Raw genomic sequence first — 21,867 nt, forward strand, 5'->3', positions numbered from 1 at the left:
TTCCTTTCAAAAATATCTCACCTAGAACATTGCTTCATATTTAAAATAATTGAATTTCAATTAGGAAAGTGAAAGATGATTGTTCTGTTCTTGTTCTTAATGGCTTATCTCCAACCAAACACATCCTGCAGTTTAAATACATCATACAGCAGCAATCTCAGAGACAGGCAGCTTCATGGGGTAAGGATGTTGTTATCGTGTAGTCCTGTGCATTTGAAGTTGGGAAGTGGAAGATGCCACAGCAGCAGCTGTACACACTTTCTGTCAGTCAGAAATTGGGTTAACATACTGGAGTAGCATTTCTGAGACTCGTTTGTCTTACATCAGGCATCTTATATATAATTCAACAGTCCTAACCTGGTAAGTGTGATGGGGATAGACATATCCATAGATTTGCAGAGGTTAATGCTGCTTGTCTAAACATTTGTCATTTTTAATCAGTCAACACACCACTTAACTTGTTTTCAGTAGTTCCTGCAAAGATTAATCCACCATGTCCAGCCCCGGAATGACAGAAAATAGAAGTATCCATTGTATGCTTCCCTTTATCTTACGTAGCAATGTTCACAACTGGGATTTGCAGGATCCTGCAGGCAGAGCAGAACAGGGAGGCTGCTTGCCCAGGACCATGAGCTTGCCTGGTGGTGCACATACTGTATCCGTGGGCATATGTTAATGCCCTTCCTGCTCTCCAACAATAAAGCTGGGTAGAATATTTTAAATTACAAGTAAACTTAAGACATTTTTTGGCATGAGAAGTGATTTGTTTTCAGGAAATGAATGAACATTTGGGGAGAAGCAACTGCAGTAGCTTGTAACTAAGTCTTATCCTTGCAATGCAGCCAGCTTGTAGAGAACTGCCAGATCCATTTATAAGCTGGGAATTAATTCCCTACTTTATTCAAGATGGAGCTGTGGTTTACAAGTCTTACCTGTCTTCTAAAACATGAAGAATGGGGAAAATACTGAAACTGAGCAGGATTATTTTTCAGAAGTTTGTTTTATTAACATAGTGGGTTTAACTGTTAAAATACAGATAAACCTCATCACTGAAAACTATTGTAGTTATCTCCCCATAGACTTCTTCTATATAAGTGCTTCGTATGGTCTGAGTCAAAATAAAACAGTTGAAAAAATATGCAATAACTTAAAAAGACCTTTTTCCTTCAGCTGGAAAAATACAAAACCAGTAGGGAAAGAATTGCAATATGCAACATCAGGGTATGTCCCTGCCACAAATCATAGTCCAGCAGTATACAGGAAATGTGTGTGGGTTTTCTTTTTTCAGCCTCTTCTTTACTATTAGGGCAATCATCTAGAAGCTTGAACTGCCCATACCACACTCTATTCCATATAGAATAAAAGTATTTTAGTAAGAAACTGGATACTAATAACTTACCTGGAAGGAGCTTAAGACCTCTACTGTAGATACAACTTTTAATAAAAATATTTTTCCTACTATATTAAACAAGTAATTAAAAGTGAGCGGAACACAAATAATCTCAATATGGAATTTTAGCAGGAGGAATAAGAGTAGAAACCATACTTGCCAGTTCATAGTTTAAAGCTGGGTGTGTTTTAACTATAAAGCAGATGGGAAAACTCAAGTTTGCCTATTCATCCAATAGCCAGAGAAGTGTAAGTTGTCTCCAGAAGTTTAACAGCAAAGAACTTGTTAGGAAATAAATATCCTTGAAGGAACTGTATGTGCCAAACTGAGTAAGATCCACCTGAAAGTGTAAAAAAAAAAAAAAAAAAAAAAAAAAAAATTCCAATGTGGTTCTTCACTTCAGATTTGCAATTTTATAGCAAAAACAATCCATTGAACATGAAATTACCATTCTCATTATAACAGTCTTACAGCCACACACACAGACAATGTGGTAATAGACAAGATGTTATTCTGATAGCCTTAGAGAAATTCTGACTTCATCTTTTTCCTGTGTATGAATTATCACTTACTTGATATATTGATTAGGGAAGCAAACAGTAGCAATAACACTTTTGAAATCAGAAAGGTAACTTGTGCCAATATAGTTTGATGGATTTTATATTTTTTAGTCAAAACACTTAAACTTTAGCATCTGTGGTTTGAGGCTTACAGAAACAGATCAGAGGAAACAACCAATACAATTAATATATCTCCATCAGGAATAAAGTTTTGATAATCTGAGCTTTTACCTCCTGTGCAGTGTGAGGTAAGAGAGATCTGAGTCAGAACAATCCATCAAATGTGGGTAGTAGGATTTGTCCTCTTTTTTGGTAAGAAATCAGCAACAGTGGAGAGTAAGCTCCCTTGGATCCAGTTGGTTATCTATTTTTAGACCATCAATTTTAATGCTACTCATTATGCTTAACTCCAAGTACATCAGCACTAAGCAACTCATCATCTTCCTCTCTGGAAAAAGCACTGGATTACATTGCACCTTTTGCTCAGTGTTCCAAAGGTAAGAACTTGGAGGTTAGTGTTGCACTGTGTTGCTTGCCTATACATCTGCAGTTCTTAATTTCATTTTCTGAGTGTGGCATCACACCTTTCACATATCCATCTGTCTGTCTATAAAAAAACCCTATGATAGGTATTCAGACAAATACTGAATTGCCTTATTGTTGAAGTTCCTTGTTCTACCAGTATGAGCTGCTAACATGAAACCATACAGACGGGGAGATGATTTCACTGAAATGTAACAGAACAGGAAAACAGCCAGTTACTGTGGTTTTACATATCTTCAGTGCACTTTGGGATACTGAGTTCAGGGGAACAGTTTTTGCTTGGAACTAGAGAAAAGCAGCATCCATGTAGTAGAAGTTTCAATAAAATGACAAGGAGCAGATAGCTGAACCATTGTATTCTGCTGTTTCCCTTTGCTACAGTGTTCTCACTCCACTGGTGTAAAGCACTTCTTCCACTAAAACAAGGCTCATGTATTTGTTCAGTCTTAGTAAGAGAAATCTGCTCTTCCTTTGGGACACCTAGTGTGAGTAGCAGCAGTAGAAATTTCCCTGCAGAGCCTTGCTCAAGTGCTTTAGTCTTATTCTATAAAAATTCTTTCCAGGGCTGGGCTGTTTTTCCATTCTTGCTATTGAGATTCTGAAAATTTGCTATGAAGAAATGACATAAACTGAGCAATGGTATGCATTGAGCATGCAGGTGGATGATATTTAACTTGGATAGTCAAAGTTGAATCAATATCAAATACTCCCACAGTCTGCACCACATTTGCCCTGTGAATATTTTCACATTTTCAAGAATCTCCTTACAAATGTCATGTTGATCCTCAGTACAGGATGTGATAATACCATCTTCTAAACATGAAGACAAACATAAGTTTGACAAGTATTTTTAAGCAGTAGATGTCAAAAAGAGTCATAAAGAACTTGAGTCTCATGAGCTTCTCCACACGGAAAAACTACAATGTGGAACTTGGGCATGCTCAAAGTTGTCCAAAATGTCCAAAGTTTACCTGAGCAAGGATTAGGATCTAATCCAGTCACAACAGAACCCTACAAGTGTTGAGATGCCTCTTCATACAAAAACAATCAACCAATCAACAAATCACAGCAAAAAGCCCACTTACTGGAACACCTCAAAGTGAGTGAGAGGAGTAATTGTTTTCACAAATGCACAGCCCTGTGGAATCTCAGAAGAAGAGTAAGAACATAACAGGCATAATTTTTTACTGTTATGAGACCTTTATGTTAACCTGCATTTTACTGCATAGTGTATCTTAATTGGTTAGAATAAATATAGTTAGTCTGGATCCAGAGCAAAAATCTCAAATTGATGCCTAAGGGTTGGCTAAGTGACTCAGATGTGATGGTGCTCCTCCCCAGTGTCCCATTTTCCATGGTGCCTCCCCACAGCAGTACCTGTCACACAAATGCCCATTGCCTCTTGCTCATGGCTGGGTTTTTGAACAGCAGAACCAGAGACCAGTGTTTGGTTATGGAAAAAGATGACGATCACTTCCCAATTATGAGCAGAGTAACTTTTATAACTATTAAAACCTCCAAAAAAGTTATTTGCCAAACCTGTCTTGCATGCACACTTGGTAGGCAGAAGATTTTTAACCCCCAGCCAAGTATGACTTGCTTTCTGAATAACAAAAACTGTTCTATAACACATTACCAAATTTAAGTATTGCAAATTAATTAATGCAAGTTTTTAGGTCTCAGGAATTTTAATATCAATAGTATCAATTTGGAATAAAAATTCTTTCCTAATAAGTAAGATAAGGGTATTGCCTTTTACTTTATTTAGCAATAGGAAATATTCTGTAAAATTGTTACTGATGATCTGTGTGCCAGATTCTGAAGCATTAGCTACATGCTTTTACTGCTCTTTTAAGCAACTGGTTGCAATATCAGTCCCTCTTATTAGATAATGTTAAGATCAATTGCTTGAAGCAAACTATGACTAAGTTTTACTTGCTTTTGAATCAGCTAAAAAGTTGGTTTATCTTTGAGTTAGATTATAGTTACATAAATATACTTAGCAGTTACAGAAACAGCATCAAAATCAAGTATCTCATATGATTGCACAATTCACACATTCTCAGTGAAACCTGAGGCGGAAGTTACTGAATACAGGAGGGGAATAATTTCCAGAGCTAACTGGAAAAAAAAAAAAAGAAACACCAAAAACTCTAACCCTTAAATCTAAAAAAAACCCCCAGCAGTTAGCTGTCATTTGTAATACAATTTGAAAAGTTAAATTCTGTAGATAACATTCCATTCCTAATACTTGAGCTCAAAGAATCCTTTCATGTTATTTTTAACCAACCTCCTCCTCCACCAAGTTCTAAAAGGAACAAGTACTTAGGAAGTTCAATGCAGAACACTCTCTGTACTCTGCCAGAACAATGCTTTAATTAAATATTGACCCCCTTCAGGAAAAAAATATCAAAATGGTAGGAAAGCAGCCCTCAAACCTTGTGGGGTTTTCCTACAAATTGTCAGAGCAAGGCAAAATCAGGCACTGCTGTTCTTGTTAGATCTCTAACAACAGAAGTATGACTTGGTCTCTTTCACTGCATAGCCAGACTTTTCCTCACTTCTGTTCCTTCTATAGCAGAGAAATGGAAATGTTTCAGGGAAGACTGAAGTGCCTTCTGTTTCTCAGACTGTTGAAGAAACAACAGAAGTTTCAAATGTGCTTCAGTGGGCAAGTGAGAGTCTACACCTCAATATTTGATCCAATAAATCTGACAGACTGGAACAAAGGGGTTCCACCACCTTCCTTAGGTCCCTAGAAAACTGAATGCAAGGTAGGAGTAGGACAGGAAATCAATTTGACTACTCTAGAAAAAAATTAATTTTGCTAATTCTCCCAGCGGAGGCTCATGTTGATTTGAATTTTTTCCTGGACTTTCCTAAGAGAATGCTTTTAAAATAAATAAACAAGATTCAATTTCTTTCTGAGAACACCTTAATGAATACAACAGAAAAGAAAACCCAAATAATCAGAAATTAAAAAACCCTGAGTCAATTACAGCTTCACTTCCTTTTTAAAAATTACTTGCCTTACTTGATTTTTCTTGAAATCTTGCCTAAAGGAAATTCTCAGAAAACCTACACTGATGAACCCAAGAACTAAATTTGTGGAAAACATGGCTTCTCCTGTAGAAGGAAAGTCCATGATTTCAAAGCTGAATGCACAGCAGAAAATAATTTATAATTATTCTTTGCTAGTTTGTGGAGGTTTTTTGAGGGTTTTCGTGAAAAAAAAAAATATTTAGAATTTTCTCTGATATGATCTATATACAGGATAATTAAGTTTCTTTTAAAACATATTTTTATTTGCTCAAAATGTAAGCTGAAACCCTGAAGAGGCAAAAGCATAATTCCTGTCTCTGCCACGCTTCATCTGGAAAACTTTTTAACTCAAGGCAGACATCAAAAACAGGTGATTATATTTAAAAATAAAGGTGGAGCTGACCCTTTAAGTAACAGCAACTCTAACAAGAGTCTACGGAAGGGATTATGAGGTATCAGAGCTTCTAAATTCTAACTCTGTATGTCAGGGATTTGGGGGGAGGGGGAAACTGCATCAGACCAAATAAAGATCTGTGTTTAGGCAGACAGAATAAACCCAAGTAATCAGCTTAAGTAAAACATTTGTTTCTAGCTAACAAGCTCAGTGCTACAAATTACTTTCCCTAAATGGGCTGACAGTTCTTCCACTTAAATACTACCTGTCTTGAACTTGCCTGAAATTTGCCACAAATGCTGAGGTACTTGCCCTGACATATTTCCTACTAGTCTTAATTTTTTGTGTATGGTTAAAGCTCATGTGTTAGAGGTCTTAAAAAGATTGGGACAAAAAGAAGAATAGAAATAAGCATCAGTAGTGTTTCAGGTAAGGTTTGGACTCAATGCAAAAGAACTACATTGACTGAATTATGTTCATGGTTGACAAGAAAAGGACTAGCACTGTTAACAAATTTAATTTCACGCCACTTGAAACATGGACACAATGCTCCCCTCACCTTTTGACTTTAGTCTTCAAAACTGAAGTGATCTGAAGTCATTTGCCAGAGTTATTGAAAATAAGGGCGCTGTAAGGTTTGATGGGCAGGAGTTCTCATTGGGGTTATATTTTATCACTGCACACAGGAAACAGAAACCTTTGAAAGGCAATTTGTGCATAAGAGAAGACTTCCCCTTTCCTTTCTTAAAGGGAAGATTCAAAACTCAAAATTCTGTGTTAATCAAGCTAGGAAAAACATTTAATCATGCATATTCAGAGAGGATTACAATTTACTGAAAAGGAAGGTTCACCTGATTTAGGTAATCATCCATTATTTATGCCACTGGCCTTAAATATACTATGGAAATAAAAGGCCAAATAAGATCAAGATAGGCTCAGATTTCCTCTGCTCTGCCTGTAAGGTTCAGGAATGGGTGACTCTTTCTGGGTAGAGATAGAAGTCACTGCTCTTGGGTCAGCACAGATTTAGGATTTTGTGGTGGTTCCCTGAGCAGAAATTGCACACAGCTGTACAGCTCTATCATGGATATTGAAACAGTGAGATTAGTAACTAGGGGAGTGCATACCTACTGCTTGAATTTTTGAGGTTTTGTTACCAGGAGTGCTTATCACTTCATGGATTTTTGAAATGTGTGCTCATTAGATCCAAGAAAAAGGCTAGAAACTGCAAGGTAAGAGATGGTATTAGCACTAGAAAAGACACAGTTAAACTGTCACTTTTGATGAAGAAAATCCTTCTTTGATGAAGAAGAGAATTTGTTAGAATTATTCATTTGTCGACAGTTTAATACCTATCAACAACTGGAGGATAATGTGAGCAGCAGAGCAACACAGCTGCTGGTTTGGAATGAAGGAGTAGCTTGGGTTATTAAATGGAAATCCGTAGCTGCCTTCTGCTGGTTTGGGGCAAAATATGTAAAAAGATCATCCCTTGTGGTGAAGGGCAATGGCTCTGGGATTGCTTCTAGTAAAGTGGTAGATCCTAGAAGACAATGTGTTCTCCTCATTTTAAGATGGCAGAATCAAGCAGTCCCTCTTGCTGTGTATGCACATAGAAATGTATTTATAACACTCCATTCCTAACAGGTTCTTTGCAAGCAGCAATACTGGAAAGATGATAATTTGTAATGCATTCCTGAGGTTGGTGCTCAGTTAATATAAAACTTGAATAGAGTCCTTGAAAACATTGTTATCATATTAGAGTAATCTGACTTTAGTCAGGTCCACTAACATTTATTTCACACACTTGTTGCTTTTTTTCCTTGGGCTTATAATTTAAGGAACACTTCAGTAGCACCACATGACTCTTGAAAGCAAAATGCTCAGCCCCTTGTAGACATGAGAAACTTCTTTTAAACTGTTTGCAAATTAAATCAAACAGCTGGCTGCACACTGCTCTGAGTGTGGAAGAAGAGAAGGAGAGAAAAGATCTGATTCACATTGTGCAGCTGCATCAAGATATGCAGCTGGGACTAGCTTCTGTGTGAACTAAAAAATGTGCTGTCGTCAAATGTAAAGAAAACTGTGCAAGCCACTGAAAAGTGTGATCCAGGAATCATGATTTATAGAGGACAGAAAGGGAAACAAGATTTGAAAGATCAGCGTGGCTGAGTAAAAGACTAACAGTTCTTATATAATATGCTGTAAAGCATTAAGGCTTATGGAACCATTCAAGAGCAACAACTGCAGAAAGTGCTGAAAAAGAAACAAACCTATCCAATTAATTTGGAAGGCTGTGTCTCTTTCAATTCATTAATTTCCAATAAACATTCCTCCTTTCCCTCTGAACACACCTGTAAGGTCTCTGAAAATGTTCAATGGTTGCAAAGAGTGAAATTTTTTACATTAAGCTGAAACTTCAAGGAAATTATCTTTAAGGTTTGAGTTTTTTCCCTAAGAAAACTTAAGTCTGTAGCATGTAATTTTCTTACAAGGCTACAAAGCCCAGCTGATTCAAGCTGAAATTTAAAAAAACAAGGCATTCTTAAAGCTTTTGGTCACAATTTACTTTGCAAGAGTACTGCCACATTTGGGATTTTTCTTTTAACAGTTTTCTGGCTGGAGAAGTAGAAATGTTTCTACAAGTTAGCAGGCAAAGCATAATGGTTGTCATTTAATGTGATGGTGATGGCAGCAGCTGCACTTGCCATGTGGAGGAGGAAAGAAGCAAAGCAAATGTTATCAGTCCTGGTTGCATATCAGAGACAGCAGTGTGGGAGGAGAATAAAGAACTGCTGCTGTTGCTAGGGCACAAAGATATTGGAGAAATACTCATGGTGGGTATTTTTCCTTTTTTCTTGAAGACCAGTGACAAATTTTTTGAGTTACAGTTTCATGATCATGAAGTTTCATGAATCTTAAAAGACTTAAATTCATGTTTTCCTGAACTCTTCCTTCATCACAACCTGATTTCAAAATATACCAGAACACAAGATCTTAAGAGCACAGGGGTCTTAGACACTATACTACAAATCAAAGTCGTAAATCAGAGGGATTTTATTCTCTAATATCCTCTGGTTTTATATTAGTATTTGTATTAGAAAGTATTAGTAAGTCCAGAAAAGTGGGAAACATTTCACCATTTATTGCATTAACAATACTGAAGATAATTTGTGATGCTCATGTGAGGAAATGAGCCATACTCTACACAGAAATAAAGCAGAGAAAATACATTTTTACTAAATATGAAGTCATTGGGGAAAAAAAGTTCAAAAATATTTCTGTGTTTGTAATGTGTTCTCTTGAACTGCTTCATTACTAACCTGCCACAGGGTGAAGAGAGTGCCAGACCAGACGGGATTACTGCCTCATGAACCCTGCAGACTAAGCACAGAAGCTTCTTCTACAAATCCATGGAAACGAAGATCACATTACCCAAACCACATGCTCCTAATTTGAGTTATTTACCTTTGATTATCTTGATTAATGATAAGCAAAACCCTCCATTGAACACAGTACCTTATGATTTCACAGAAAGCACAGCCAGGACGCCACATGCCAATTTTGTAACTATAGAGCCCATTTGTAAGCAAACATTCAGGTGCTCAGTACCAGCGTGGGGAGGTAGTGTGTGCCTGCTGAGAATAGATACTCCTACAAGATCCAAAGTCTCTTAACTTTAGGGTGTTCTGCTGCAAAAATAAATAAAGTATTTCCACATATTACAAACTGTAAGATATTCAAGCAATGACTGTAAAATAGTAATAGTAAAAGAAATCACAGTTTACTTTAAGAAGAAACTTTCCAAAATCCAGGGGTAGTAGTATCACAGCAGTTAAGCTGCATTAAAATAAGAAGTAGCTCCAGGCATGAAGATATTTGTGTCCATAGTATGTAATGCAAACCCTGTTCTGTACATCATGAAAAGAAAGGTCTAAGAGCACAGGGACTATCACAGAAGGAAAGGCTGCTAAATAGGATATCTAGATTAAATTATTAGAGTTTTTGTGTTTAGTAGTACTATAATAGGTGGCTTTGGCTTCCTCTGAACACTTCTATGACTCAAAAGAAAAATTTATCTTCAGAAAATAAAATTTCAAGAATTTAATTTAAAAATCCTTGCTTTTCAAACATTAGCAAAATAACTTTCTGAAACTGTCAGGAGAGATGGTTACAATTAAATCTTCTGAAAGTTGCTATCTTCTGCTCTCTCTTGTTTGTGTAACTTCCACTAAATGTAGGAATTGAATGTAGAAAGAGCTGCAAAACTGAACCCTATTTCCTGTGACTAGATTAACACAGAAACAAAAATATATATTAATAGAGGATAAAGAACAGGTTTTTAGGTTGGAGGGAACACATGCAGGGTGTAATGCATGTCATTATTTCAGGTTTTAGCTAGTAACAAAATTGTTTGTTCATTCCCCTAGATCAGGAATATAGTAAATGTACTTTAATTCATGAATAAACTTTACCTTCTCAGGGTAAAGAGAAAAATACATACTTCACTTTCAGTTAAATATCCTCACATAAAATTAATTACTTTTACTACTATGTTTTCTTGTTGCCCATTCCTCTGAAATATCCCATTTCTGTACTAATACAAACACAGCAGAGAGAAGAATTCAGTAAAAAGATAAACATTTTCAGTGCTTCCAATTATTTGTAAAAAAAGATACTTAAAGAAACCACAACTTGTTTCAAACTTATTAACATCAGTGAAAAATTAAATTTTGCCATCATGGTGAGACTACAGCTACAGATATGGAAATGGGGAATGGGAAAGTCCAGGAAGGAGAGGCCAAGCTTTCTGCTTCTGCTCTCACCAGGGCTACCAGAGGATTGCAAGGGCCATCCCCTCCCAGGAGGATTTCCTGCAGCAGGTACTAGAGCTCCTTTGGGTGCTGGCAGCAGCTCTGGCTGCCTGCTGCCTCCCAGGGCTCTGCTGCAGGCAAAGCTGTGTCCGGGCCATGGCCTGTTCTCCCTCTGCAGCAGCCAGCTGCTGCTCCAGACAATTCTGTTTCTGCCCAGGGAAGACCCTGAAATAAATGCATGCTACATTTGCTGTAAAGCTCTTGCTGAACCAGCTCTTTTACCTAGGTACTCAATCTAGAGATTTGCATACCTGATACATGTTGTTCCCGATTTTTTTTTCCCAGGCAATGGCTTTCTCCTTCCTAGAATAAAATTTCAAGTTGTGTGAGTCCTGTTTAGTAAAGAACAAATTGAATGCAAATACCATAGTCTTCAGCTTCCAGAAGTGCACTGATACCACCTTTTTCAATTATACTACTTCTGTCATTGATAGCTAGCTTGTCAATTTATTTTCCTCAACTTCTGACAGTATTTATATTTTAGTATGCCCCAGAATAGCTCAGCTAACAATTGTCAGTTCAATACTCTGTAAGATGCCTTAGTTTTTACTGCATGTATTACTTGTAGTTTCTATTTCCCCAAGTTCTAGCAGAACTGCAATATTTCACTTCTAAATATCTCATTTCCTCTCAAAGTAATTGTCCTTCAGGTTGAAGATTTGTATCAATCACCTCAAGTTACTGCTATGGTTAAAGGACTGTGATTCACATCTGAATTGCAAATTAAAGGCTAACCTATGTAGTTTAGCTTGCTGTTACTGTTAGGCAATAATTACAGTTATAAAATTTATCTATTTTTCAGAGCCATTCAGTAACTGCTCAGCTTTTTTCTTTTATAGGCTCCAAAGGCCTTTTAATCTTGCTGTAATGCCTTTATGTAACGCTGCAATGCCATCAATGGAGGCAGAAATGATCACATTTTTGAAAAACAAAGCAGGTACTGATGTGCGTGATGACAGGAGTATGAGTAATTGGCTGGGGAGGAGGAGGGAGATTATCAGGACAGTAACTCATTGAGGCCAGAGCTGCAGCAGCCAGCGGGACTTGTGTTCCCAGCTGATTACAGTGCTCCTCCAGGCAGCCACATAATCCAGCAGGATTAGATCACAAAGCACTTGGAACAGAGTACCGTTTACATCGGGAATTGTAGTAGTAGTGCCCTGTAGAGATAAATGGTGCTTTCAACATCAGGACTTTTGTCATTTATAGTAGAGAAGATATTATAAAATGCAGCTATTCAAATCAATTTAGATTATTATTTGTATTTAAGGAATCGGGCCTTCATAAAAAGAAGTCATGCTCAATTGCTTTTTCATTGTGTGTCACTAGAAGAATCTGGAGCAGATGCTCTTCTATTTCCAGATTTATCACTGGAGAAACCTTATTTGGCAGTAATGGTGCAGTGAATCCTAAGGCAATGGCACTTGAGGCTTCTATAATTTCTCTTGAGAGATCCTCCACACCTCTCTCAGCCACTTTTTTCATTGCTTTAAATGACCAAACTGCTGTTGATTAAACAAAGGGCAAGACAGTTTTTCAGTTATTAAATGCTTCCACTATAAATTAACAGCAAGACATAATTATAACTTTGTGTAAAGACAAATAGGCTTGACTGAAGTAACATGGATCTCGTGGTTTTTTTAGAGAAAAAAACAAAAGTATCAGCTTTCCATGTTAGTTGCATTACAGTGAACTAATTCCTAATTACAGAAGTGTCTCCATACTCCTTGTCAAAAATTCATTTTTAGTCCCCTTCAGTTCACTTTTCTATTATATTCTATGATGTGACATGCTCCACCCCATGTGCCACTACCTTATACAACATTAAAAATAAGGCACTGTATCATGGTAAACACAGTTCAGACTCAAAATTCAGACCATAAAGAAGAAGCAGCAATTTACAGAAGTTCAGGTAAACCCAGATTAATGATCAGATAATCCCTAACTGCAGCATTTCAGATTACTATTGAACACAAAATTCATTTTGAACTAATTGACTATGCCATAGAAGAGGAGGTTACTACAACCAAGTGGTGTGAAAACAATAATCTTCTGGAAAACTTTGTGGTTTTAAATAATAAAAAAGCCCCCAGAATTTACTGAAATGATGATTCTCATTTCTATCTGAACACCCTGCTAAATATAGCAAACCCAAAATGTCTTATTAAAACTAGTACACACTAATGTCTACTTCAGCAATCAGCAAATAACTCAATTTTAATCTCACATTCTTATGTAGGTCAGAAACAGAGTTACTCCTTTTGTTAGAGATCTGAATAGTCAGTGTCACCAATGTCATGTTCAGGAGCAAATCTTTATTGTATTACACTGAATGACAGTTGCATGTTCAATTATTTAAATTAAATTCCCAACTGTTAAGAATCCTCTTTTGCTTATGAATTTTAAACCCCTTCATTTGCTGCATCCATTTGTTGCATTCCTTTACAAGAACTGGTTTTAAATCAGATTTCATTCTAGATTTTTTTGTAGGAACTCTTCCTTAAACTTTATGGGCTTTGACAAACAGCTCCAGAATTTTTAAATATAGGAGGTATGAGGGAACAATGTTATTTTATAAAGAAAGCTTAGTGAAAGGCTTTTTTCCTATGTATAAAAACTGAAAATCCTTATTCATTGATTCCATAGTTTTGAAACAAATGAGAATAATTTTCTTACTCCCTCACTGTGGCCCTGACCTAACAAAGAATCTGCTTAAGTTTTATTTTTTGTTACATAAAGCCATTATTTTGTGTTTTGCAGTCAAGGTTGTTTGACTGTAGAATAGATGACTATGGACTTGACTCATGGGAAACCTGCATGCACCTCTGCCTTAAACAATTGGGTATATTCCACAGGCAAGAATTAAAGGCTAAAGCAGTACAGCACAAAATTCCCTATGAGTTTTATAATCTGTCACAGTGAACAACCAAGTGAAAAATAATTAATTCCACTTTGTGATCTACACAAGGAGAGTTTATGTTTTCTAAGTATATGCTACATACCTTTCATCAGCTCATAAATATTCATGGGCATAAATTCACATACCAGTGAAAGGGAGCCAGGGTTTTCATCACTGCAGAAACAAATAAGGAGACTTTAAGCTGGAAATAAAACTTGCACATTATTTTGTACACAGCGTAGAAAAAAGGATATAGTTTAACCAGTATTAAAATGCACATGTTCATTTTTAATTGATACTATCTCATGGCAGTTCTTAAACTGACATCTGTGATATCATAGTTTTAGTTTATGCTATCCAAAGTGCCCACTGCAGAAGTTAACTGATTTATTCCATGAAGCTTTTTGAAGGCATGTTTTTTTGGCATATCACACTGTCCAGTATCAAGAAATTTCCAGTAAATTAACTGGTACAAGCTTACAATAAAAGAGAGGGAAGCCATTATATGTGAAAATACTTTCTATTTAGAACTCCAGTAGTGTTCTATTGCAAGGCAATGAGTATCTGGCTGGAATCACTATTTTGCTGACAACAGCAATTTAAAATATAATCATGATATAATACATCTGACACTTTGTTTTCCATTTCAATGCCCTGCAGTGGCAGACATCTTTAGGTCTTTGGTTTTTCTTGTAAGATAATTGCATTACACTCCATCTCCCCTGCAATGTTAACCCAGCCAGTAAAAGGTTGAGGGTACAATCTGCAGTTCAGCTTGCAGACAGACTGCAGGAGCTCGGCAAGGTGGCTGGCCAGCTGGATTACACTTAGTTAACACCACAGCAGCTGAGGCTGAGAATTCCAGAAAGCCAAGCTGCTGACATGATTAGCAGCTTCCCATGTATTTGTAGAAAACAGGCCTGGCAATAAGAGTGTAGTACCCAAGCCTTGAACAGAAAAATAAGACAGCCTGAAGGGCAAGGAAAGATATTTCAGAGCAGTCAACTAGTTTTGTGTCAAGTATGAATAATGAAGGACGTGTCTGCTGTTGTACAGTGATGAAATGTACCATGCAGTAATGGAGTAAATGCTGTAATAAAACGTGATCACTCTGTGAGACAGAACATGTCCCCAGAAGACACTGAAGTACTTAATGAGGCAAGGAACTCAACTTTATCACTGACACCACTTTCCAAAAGCATAGCTCAGATACTGCCTAATTCTAAGATCTAAACTTTAACTGCTTGCACAGGGGTGTCTGTAAGTTGCCTGTGAAATGATACTGCCAAATAGTTTGCCTTGATCCCTAGTTCAAACTGGTAAGTCAAGGTCTTTAAGTAGCAAGGGTTATTTCAGCAGATAATCTCTGAGTGTGCCTCACTAGAGTACTGAGCCATGGTGTACAGTTAAAGCACTAACTGTATGTGGGATATGGGTTGAAATCACCAGCAAATCTTACAAATTATGAGATTAAGTTTAACTATGCTTAGCATATATTTAGTTTTTAATTTTAATATTAATGTTGAAATATTTCTGGTCTGCTGGAAAAGAGCCACAAAAAGCAAGATCTACATCAGACTTTCTTAAAAAGGCAGACATGTAGACTTCAGACTTAGAAAAAACCAATATCTTTCTCATTCTGTTTAAATAAAAAAGCTAGGTTAAGAATCTGCAAGTTGTCTCTAGACCCAAAAGTTACTAGATATTGTTCAAATATGGGAATAAAGAAATCAATGCACCATGCATACAAAACAACTTTATGTAAACATAAAGATAGTAGGATGTGGACTCAGCCTCCTTAGTGTTTGTATTTATCTCAGATTATTCACTTTTTCTACACTAAAGTTGAATTGAACAGAAAAGAGGAAAACTGACTTGCAGCCAGGGACTGGATTATAGTTGACTTTTCCCCCTGCCATAAGGCTGTCAGAACTTTAGTCTGTCATTGCATTTTCAAATGCAGAGCCCAATAAATTGTTTGCTTGTTGTTTCTTTATTGAGCAGATCAGTAATTAGTAAATGGCTTTATTCCTTCTTGCAGCTTGGAGTAGCTGGGCTTATCCCAAGAAGAAAAGTAGTAATGTGCTGTGCTCCAGACACCAGTTACCATGCCAAGGAGCTACCCAGCAGGAATTTTGTGTTGCATAAGAGTATGGATGATATTGTTTACTCTGTGCTGCTGCAGCATACATTCCAAACATTGCTCAGTGGGATGCATTGCCAAATTTAATGTTTGAAATTAAGTTTTGATGGAAACCTCTTACATGAAAAATAGACACTATTCAATTATTGTATATATTATTTCATTGCCCTCCTAGGCTTTAATAAACAAAAAACCCAAGCTACAGAAACTCTGGGGAGGAAGCAGGAAACAAAGAGCTTTGCACACTATTGAATAGATCAGAGCAGTACATACGTCTTTTCCCAGTCAGACTCACAGCTAAACACCAAAACAATATTTTCCACTTTGAAACAAAAAGAAATACATTGTATGGGCAGGTTCTGTTTAAAATAATGCTATTATCTGTTGTTAAAAGACTTCATCAAAAGAATTTGTCAGTCAATTTATCAAAGGGTTAAAGGCCTAAAAGATGTTTTAGATGAAAATATGAGTCTGCAGTCCCTTACCACTGAGTTGTATACATCTGCCCTTGATACAGTTAAGCAGAGAGTTTAAATACTGTTTTGATCATAAACTGGACAATTCTGTCAGTTGTAGGTAGTGCATAAATGGACCAACAGATCTCTAGGATTATAACAGAGAATCAGAAGCCACATTACTTGAAGATGGTTCTCTTTTTTAACTGATATTCTTTAAAGCTCTGAGTTACATCTTGAAATCTAAGAGCAAAATATCCCATTTCACTTTGTATGTACAAATGAGTCATTTCCAGTGATTTCATTAGGAACTTGATGTATTTAACTGAGAATACAAAATCAGTAACCCAAGAGACACAGGTTGGCACTTGGAGGACAATGCCAAGTCTATGTCTACTTACACAGAGCCCTCTCCTCTGTTTTCCTAACTGACAAAAGCACCTGTTTTGTGACCATGTAACATCTGGCTTATGGATGTAAACATAAATGCAAATATGAAGGAACTAATGCTATAGACTGACTAAGGATAAATGCAATGGTTTTAACCTGCATTAAAGAAGTAGTTAAAGAGACTGAAAAAAGTATTACCCAAGGAAAAGACTGACACATTTCCTCCAATTTTTATTTACAGCTAAAAGAAAAACAGCACAAGTATATTCAGTGCATTTGGCAAGGCAGAAATCAAGTATTTATTCCTCATTCATCTTGTTTTACCCTCGACCCAGTGGCCAGGCACCATTTAATACAGTGGGTGACATCAATTAGAGTACTCAAGGAAATAACACCCCAGTGCCAAACAGGAAGGCAGAGCTCCCTTTCTATACCACATGCAAACCTTTTTAATTCAAGTGTACTTAAAAAGCTTCACTTAGTCTTAATTTTGGGTTCCCTCACTGAATTTAAACATGATTTTCTGTAGAATTTCCATGATTAATTATGCATACCTTTCAAAATGTTGCTTCATGTGTTTACTTGCATAGTACTTTCCCTCCCTAAGACTCAGTTTCTCCAGAAAATCAGAAAATGTTCCCTCTCCTTATCTTACCAGCTGCTATTTTAAAAACAAAAAGACACCGTTTCAGTATGTTTGAAATTGTTATGGAGACTGCTTATCAATCCTTACTTGACTTGTTAAATGCCAACTAATGGAAAACTTTCAAATAAAAGAGGTTTTTTGTTAACATATAAGTAGACAGTAAATACAATGAAAAACAGCAAATGAAGTTTTGCTGCCCAGATTACAGAAATATATATTCCAGAAAGCAGAATACAGTAATTTTTAGACAATAAACTACCACCTCCTTGCTCAGAGACATAATGCCTCTTCAGACTGCCCTTCCTACCTTTTTTAATGCTACAGCACATTAGCAACTCATATTTTAATTTATTCTTTGCTCTTTCACAAAAAGCAAACAAAAAAATCCCTTTATTTACAATGTACTGAAAATAAATTATCTTGGAAAGCAAGTGTATTATGGAATCATTGTTCCAACATGGGGGTTATTTGTTGGGTTTTTTTGTAAAGGTGTTGTTTTGATTTTTTGGTTTTTTTTAAAGCAAAACAGTTTCTGAGTTTAAAACTTTATTCCCATATTAAATTCAGATATAAGATTTGCACTGGGCCAAAAGTAATATGTTTGGCTTTGATAATGAAGTGCTTCAAATACAAGGATGTGAAAAATCAGTCAATTCTAATTCTGCAGAACTTTAAGAGATAAAGCAGATAAGGGTTATCAAAAAAGTTTTACTTATATTAATTTTCAGGTCTTCTAATTTCCACCAGAATTGACTTTTTTTTCTTTCCTCCTTTATTCTCTTTCAGCTTTGTGATTAACTGTTCCCTACCAATCCCAGTGCCTAGTTCCCTTCACCCACCTCATCCTCCTATTTAATTTTATTTTTAGCACCTACAGATTCTATCCTTCATAATTTTCCCAGTAATTTCACCTGAGCAAAATCCAATTCTGGTTAGCTTTATGTTGCTGTTGCTTTTGACATGGTCTTATTATTCAAGAAAGATGCAAACCCAGTCATTCTGAGGGAGGCAGGGCAGAAAACCTCTTTTATCACTTTCAGCCCTTTACGGGTGTCAAAATAACTGGGAGTCTCAAGCTATGTGATAGCAGTAAATTCAGTGTAGCTGCCTGTTATTAGTTACTGTAACAACAGTCCCTGGCAGGGACTTTGCCTGTGACAATCAGCACTTTGTGAGGCACCTTCCCTGCCTGGCGTGATGAGTCCTTCTAAGGTTAGTTCTCCTACTGCCCTACTGCCTTGTTTTGGAAGATAAGAGAATTTACTAGCAGAGATGGGGGCTATTTCATGCCAGTTGTTCCTTGTGGCCAAGAAGATTTCCAGATATGTTTAATTTACAGGTATAAACACAGCCTTACAGTGGAGAAAGCCTGCCAAGAAATTTTGCAGAGGGAAAAGTTTCTTAGGCAAGGGCATTCTAATGCTGTCTTCCAACAAACAATCAATTTGTGTTGTCTTATTTTCTTTTCATCTCCCCAGCTTTCATACTTGCTACTGTTTAAAAAAAAAAACCCTAAACAACAAAAAGGTGTTTTCTTTCCTTGTGAGCTAAATGCTTATATTTTAATTAGTAGAAACCCTCCCCTTGCAGCTCCTCTTTTTTCAATACAGTAGCAGCACCCACATGAGAATTTTAAGGTGCTCTTCTCATTTTTATCATCTGCTGCTTCTGTTTTCTGATCATTATCAATCATGCTGCATCATAAACTAATTAGGCCATCTAAATTTGAAAAATTTGAAATATTAGATTAATTTAAAATAACCTGCACCATTTAATACACTCAATATAGACAGTTTACATCTAGAGCTATTTAAAAGTGGAAACTGAATTTGAAAATCATTGTGGGTAAAGGAGGCAATCTCTAACAGAGATCCCAAAATGGGGAAGAGACCACAGGACTGTTTTGCTTTGGCTGCTATTTGATAATTGGGCAGTTAGTGCTTCAAGCGAGCTGATCCTCAGCCTTCACTAATTGAGACTGAGGAAATAACATCTTGTCTGGAAAAATCACCACTCTATCCCCACCTTAAGTTTTAATTTCCTATCTAAATTGCTACATGTAAGATGAAGACTGTAAATCCAGACTACTTAAATACTGCCCTCACAGAATTCAGTATAAATGGATTTTTTGGTAGCAAATTATATTCTCCAAGCAGTCAGAAACACACTGGCTGTGTTATATGTTCTGATAGTGTCAGAGCCAGCCCTGGGGCCAAAATATACCCAAGACAGACACAAAATAAAGTTAGCTATTTGGTGATTTACTCTTTTATTCTAATATATGGCCTTCCTGTATTTTTTTCTTAAATGCAAGTAATTGAGTCTCTGGCATTAAAAAAAATAAATTTCCAAATCATATGATCTGAAAATAAGATCTTATTATCTCTGGGATACCAGCTGTAGTGTTAATGAACCAAAGTACTTGGGCAGAGAAATTCAGGGAAAGCATTATTGTACAAATTTATTGAAAACATCTACAGGTAGTTAATTAAGTCAGATAGTATATGTTTATACTATTTAGTTATGTTTATATATTTTCTTCTATAAATGTATTTTACACATACAACAGAAGCTCAGATGACAGTGGAGAGCTCAAAACAACTTGAGTTGTTTAAATTTTAAACTGCAGAATTCTAATACTGTACAAAGACTTAATCCTTTACACATTTTAAAATATTCTTTTACATGTAAGATCTTTTCCATGTAAGCCTATAAAGTTTGTTGTAATTCTTTTACAACAGAATACTTTGTAGACAAAATAAATACCCCACACATAACCAACAACTGAGGCTTTAACCTGGCACTTATGAGATCCATCCAGTGAAAGAATGAAGCAAAGGCCTGAATAATTTCAGCTGACTGAATAAAGAGCAGAATCAAGAATGACAATGGCATTATTTGAAATGTCTCTTTGATGAATAAAGTCAATGTCTAAACTCTGAACAAAATATGTCACTAAAATAAGAGGGATTTTCTCCTAAAGACAAAATTATAATGACCACATGACAAGTTATTGTTCAATCAGCAGCTGAAAGAAAATCAAGCATTGTAAGAATAACAGCATAGAAGTTTATACAGAATAAGAAGAAGTAAAAATTAGGCTTCAGGTGTACTAAAAAATTTTAGTTTTGCATTCACAAGTCAAGATTTCGGGAGATTTTTAAAAATCCACTTCAGCACCAACCTGATCATGATGTAATTGTATCCTGAGAGTGACCAGGCAACCAAAGACAACAAAAGACTTCAAACACACACTGAACAAAAAAACAGTCAGGTCAGAGCCTGGCAACTTTAAGCTATGAAAATTCATACAACTACAAAACAAAACTTGCTACCTGTTAGATTACCTGAATTTGCTGTAGTCAAAGATGAAGACTGAAAGAAAGGTTAAAACATATATGAGCATTGTAAGACTGAAAGCTTCTAGGATAAAGTAAATGAAGTGTTCTAATTACATTTCCATAGAACATTGAAGAATAAAAGAGACCTGGTCAACGGGTAGAGGTTTTTTCATGCATCTGTAACAACAGATGTTATCTAACCTCTCCCCTCCCTCCCTTCTGTTTCAGCACACACAGATGATCAAATTTAATATCGTAGGTGAAAAGGAAAATAAAGGTTGGGAAGAACAAGTTGTAGCAGTATGAACTCATCCAACATCCCAAAAATGTGGCCACGAATCATGCAATAGAATGAGAGTTTAATGTACAAGAGGCTAGAGAGCCCAGGAAATAAAGAACAATCTAAATATAAATTATGGCAAATGATGGAAATCAAAGACAACACCAAATAACTGTAACTAGAGAGCGTGGAAAATTAACAGTAATTTGGAATTAAAGAATCTAATATAAAATTACGCAAAAGACAGCACTACACGAATCAAAAGAGGGTATTATAAAAATCTAAAGCAGACGCTTCATTACAAAGATGCCAAGATACTGAGGAAGAATAAGCTATGAGGATTAAGTGCGACATGGATAAATAACCGTGGGAAGAGAGAAATAACCAAAGAAATGAAGGAAGCAGTAAGAAGTTGAGCTTCAAGGCCATAGCACTTAATTATTACACTGCTCTAGAGACACGCCACATGCGCAGGGTGCGTGTGACACGGGATGATGTGAAGGATGCTAAGCAATGGAAGGCAAGGCGTACCGAACCAGGAAAATATAACAGTTCCTGAGAAAGCACTTGGAGAGATCAGCAACCAGGGTGATGCCCTGCAGGAGCCCGGAGAAAGATCTATTGGCACCCTGTTGGGGAGGAGTGGGACGAAGACCAGCATGCGAGGCCCAGGAGCTGCCCAGGGGCTGCAGGGACGGCGTTTCCAGCGGCTACGGAAGAATCTCCGGCCCCCTCAGCGCGGGTACTCCCTAAGACCGCGGCTCCCTCCCGCACCACCCCTCAGAAAGGGCCCAAGGCGTTTCCCCGCACCCCCTTACTGTGCCTCTCGTGCCGTCCCGCAGGTGCCGGGCTTGGCGGAGGAGCGGCTGGGCCGACCCGGCCCCGCTCCCGGCGCTCCCCTCAGGCCGCC

The 21,867-nt window shown here is 36.9% G+C and overlaps 1 protein-coding gene across 1 annotated transcript; it reads right to left on the reverse strand.

The window, feature by feature from the left end:
• Positions 1–83: 83 nt before the first annotated feature.
• MOK (MOK protein kinase) lies at positions 84–21,857 on the reverse strand (the record flags this gene model as incomplete). The annotated part of the gene is made up of 5 exons (XM_056492129.1): positions 84–1,730; positions 11,055–11,106; positions 13,806–13,876; positions 20,684–20,711; positions 21,776–21,857. Coding segments are annotated over 5 exons (288 nt in total), but the record flags the coding sequence as incomplete, so codon positions are not given.
• Between the last annotated feature and the right edge of the window lie 10 nt (positions 21,858–21,867).

The sequence above is a fragment of the Oenanthe melanoleuca genome, chromosome 5 (genome assembly GCF_029582105.1).
Source record: "Oenanthe melanoleuca isolate GR-GAL-2019-014 chromosome 5, OMel1.0, whole genome shotgun sequence".
Taxonomy (NCBI): Eukaryota; Metazoa; Chordata; class Aves; order Passeriformes; family Muscicapidae; genus Oenanthe; species Oenanthe melanoleuca.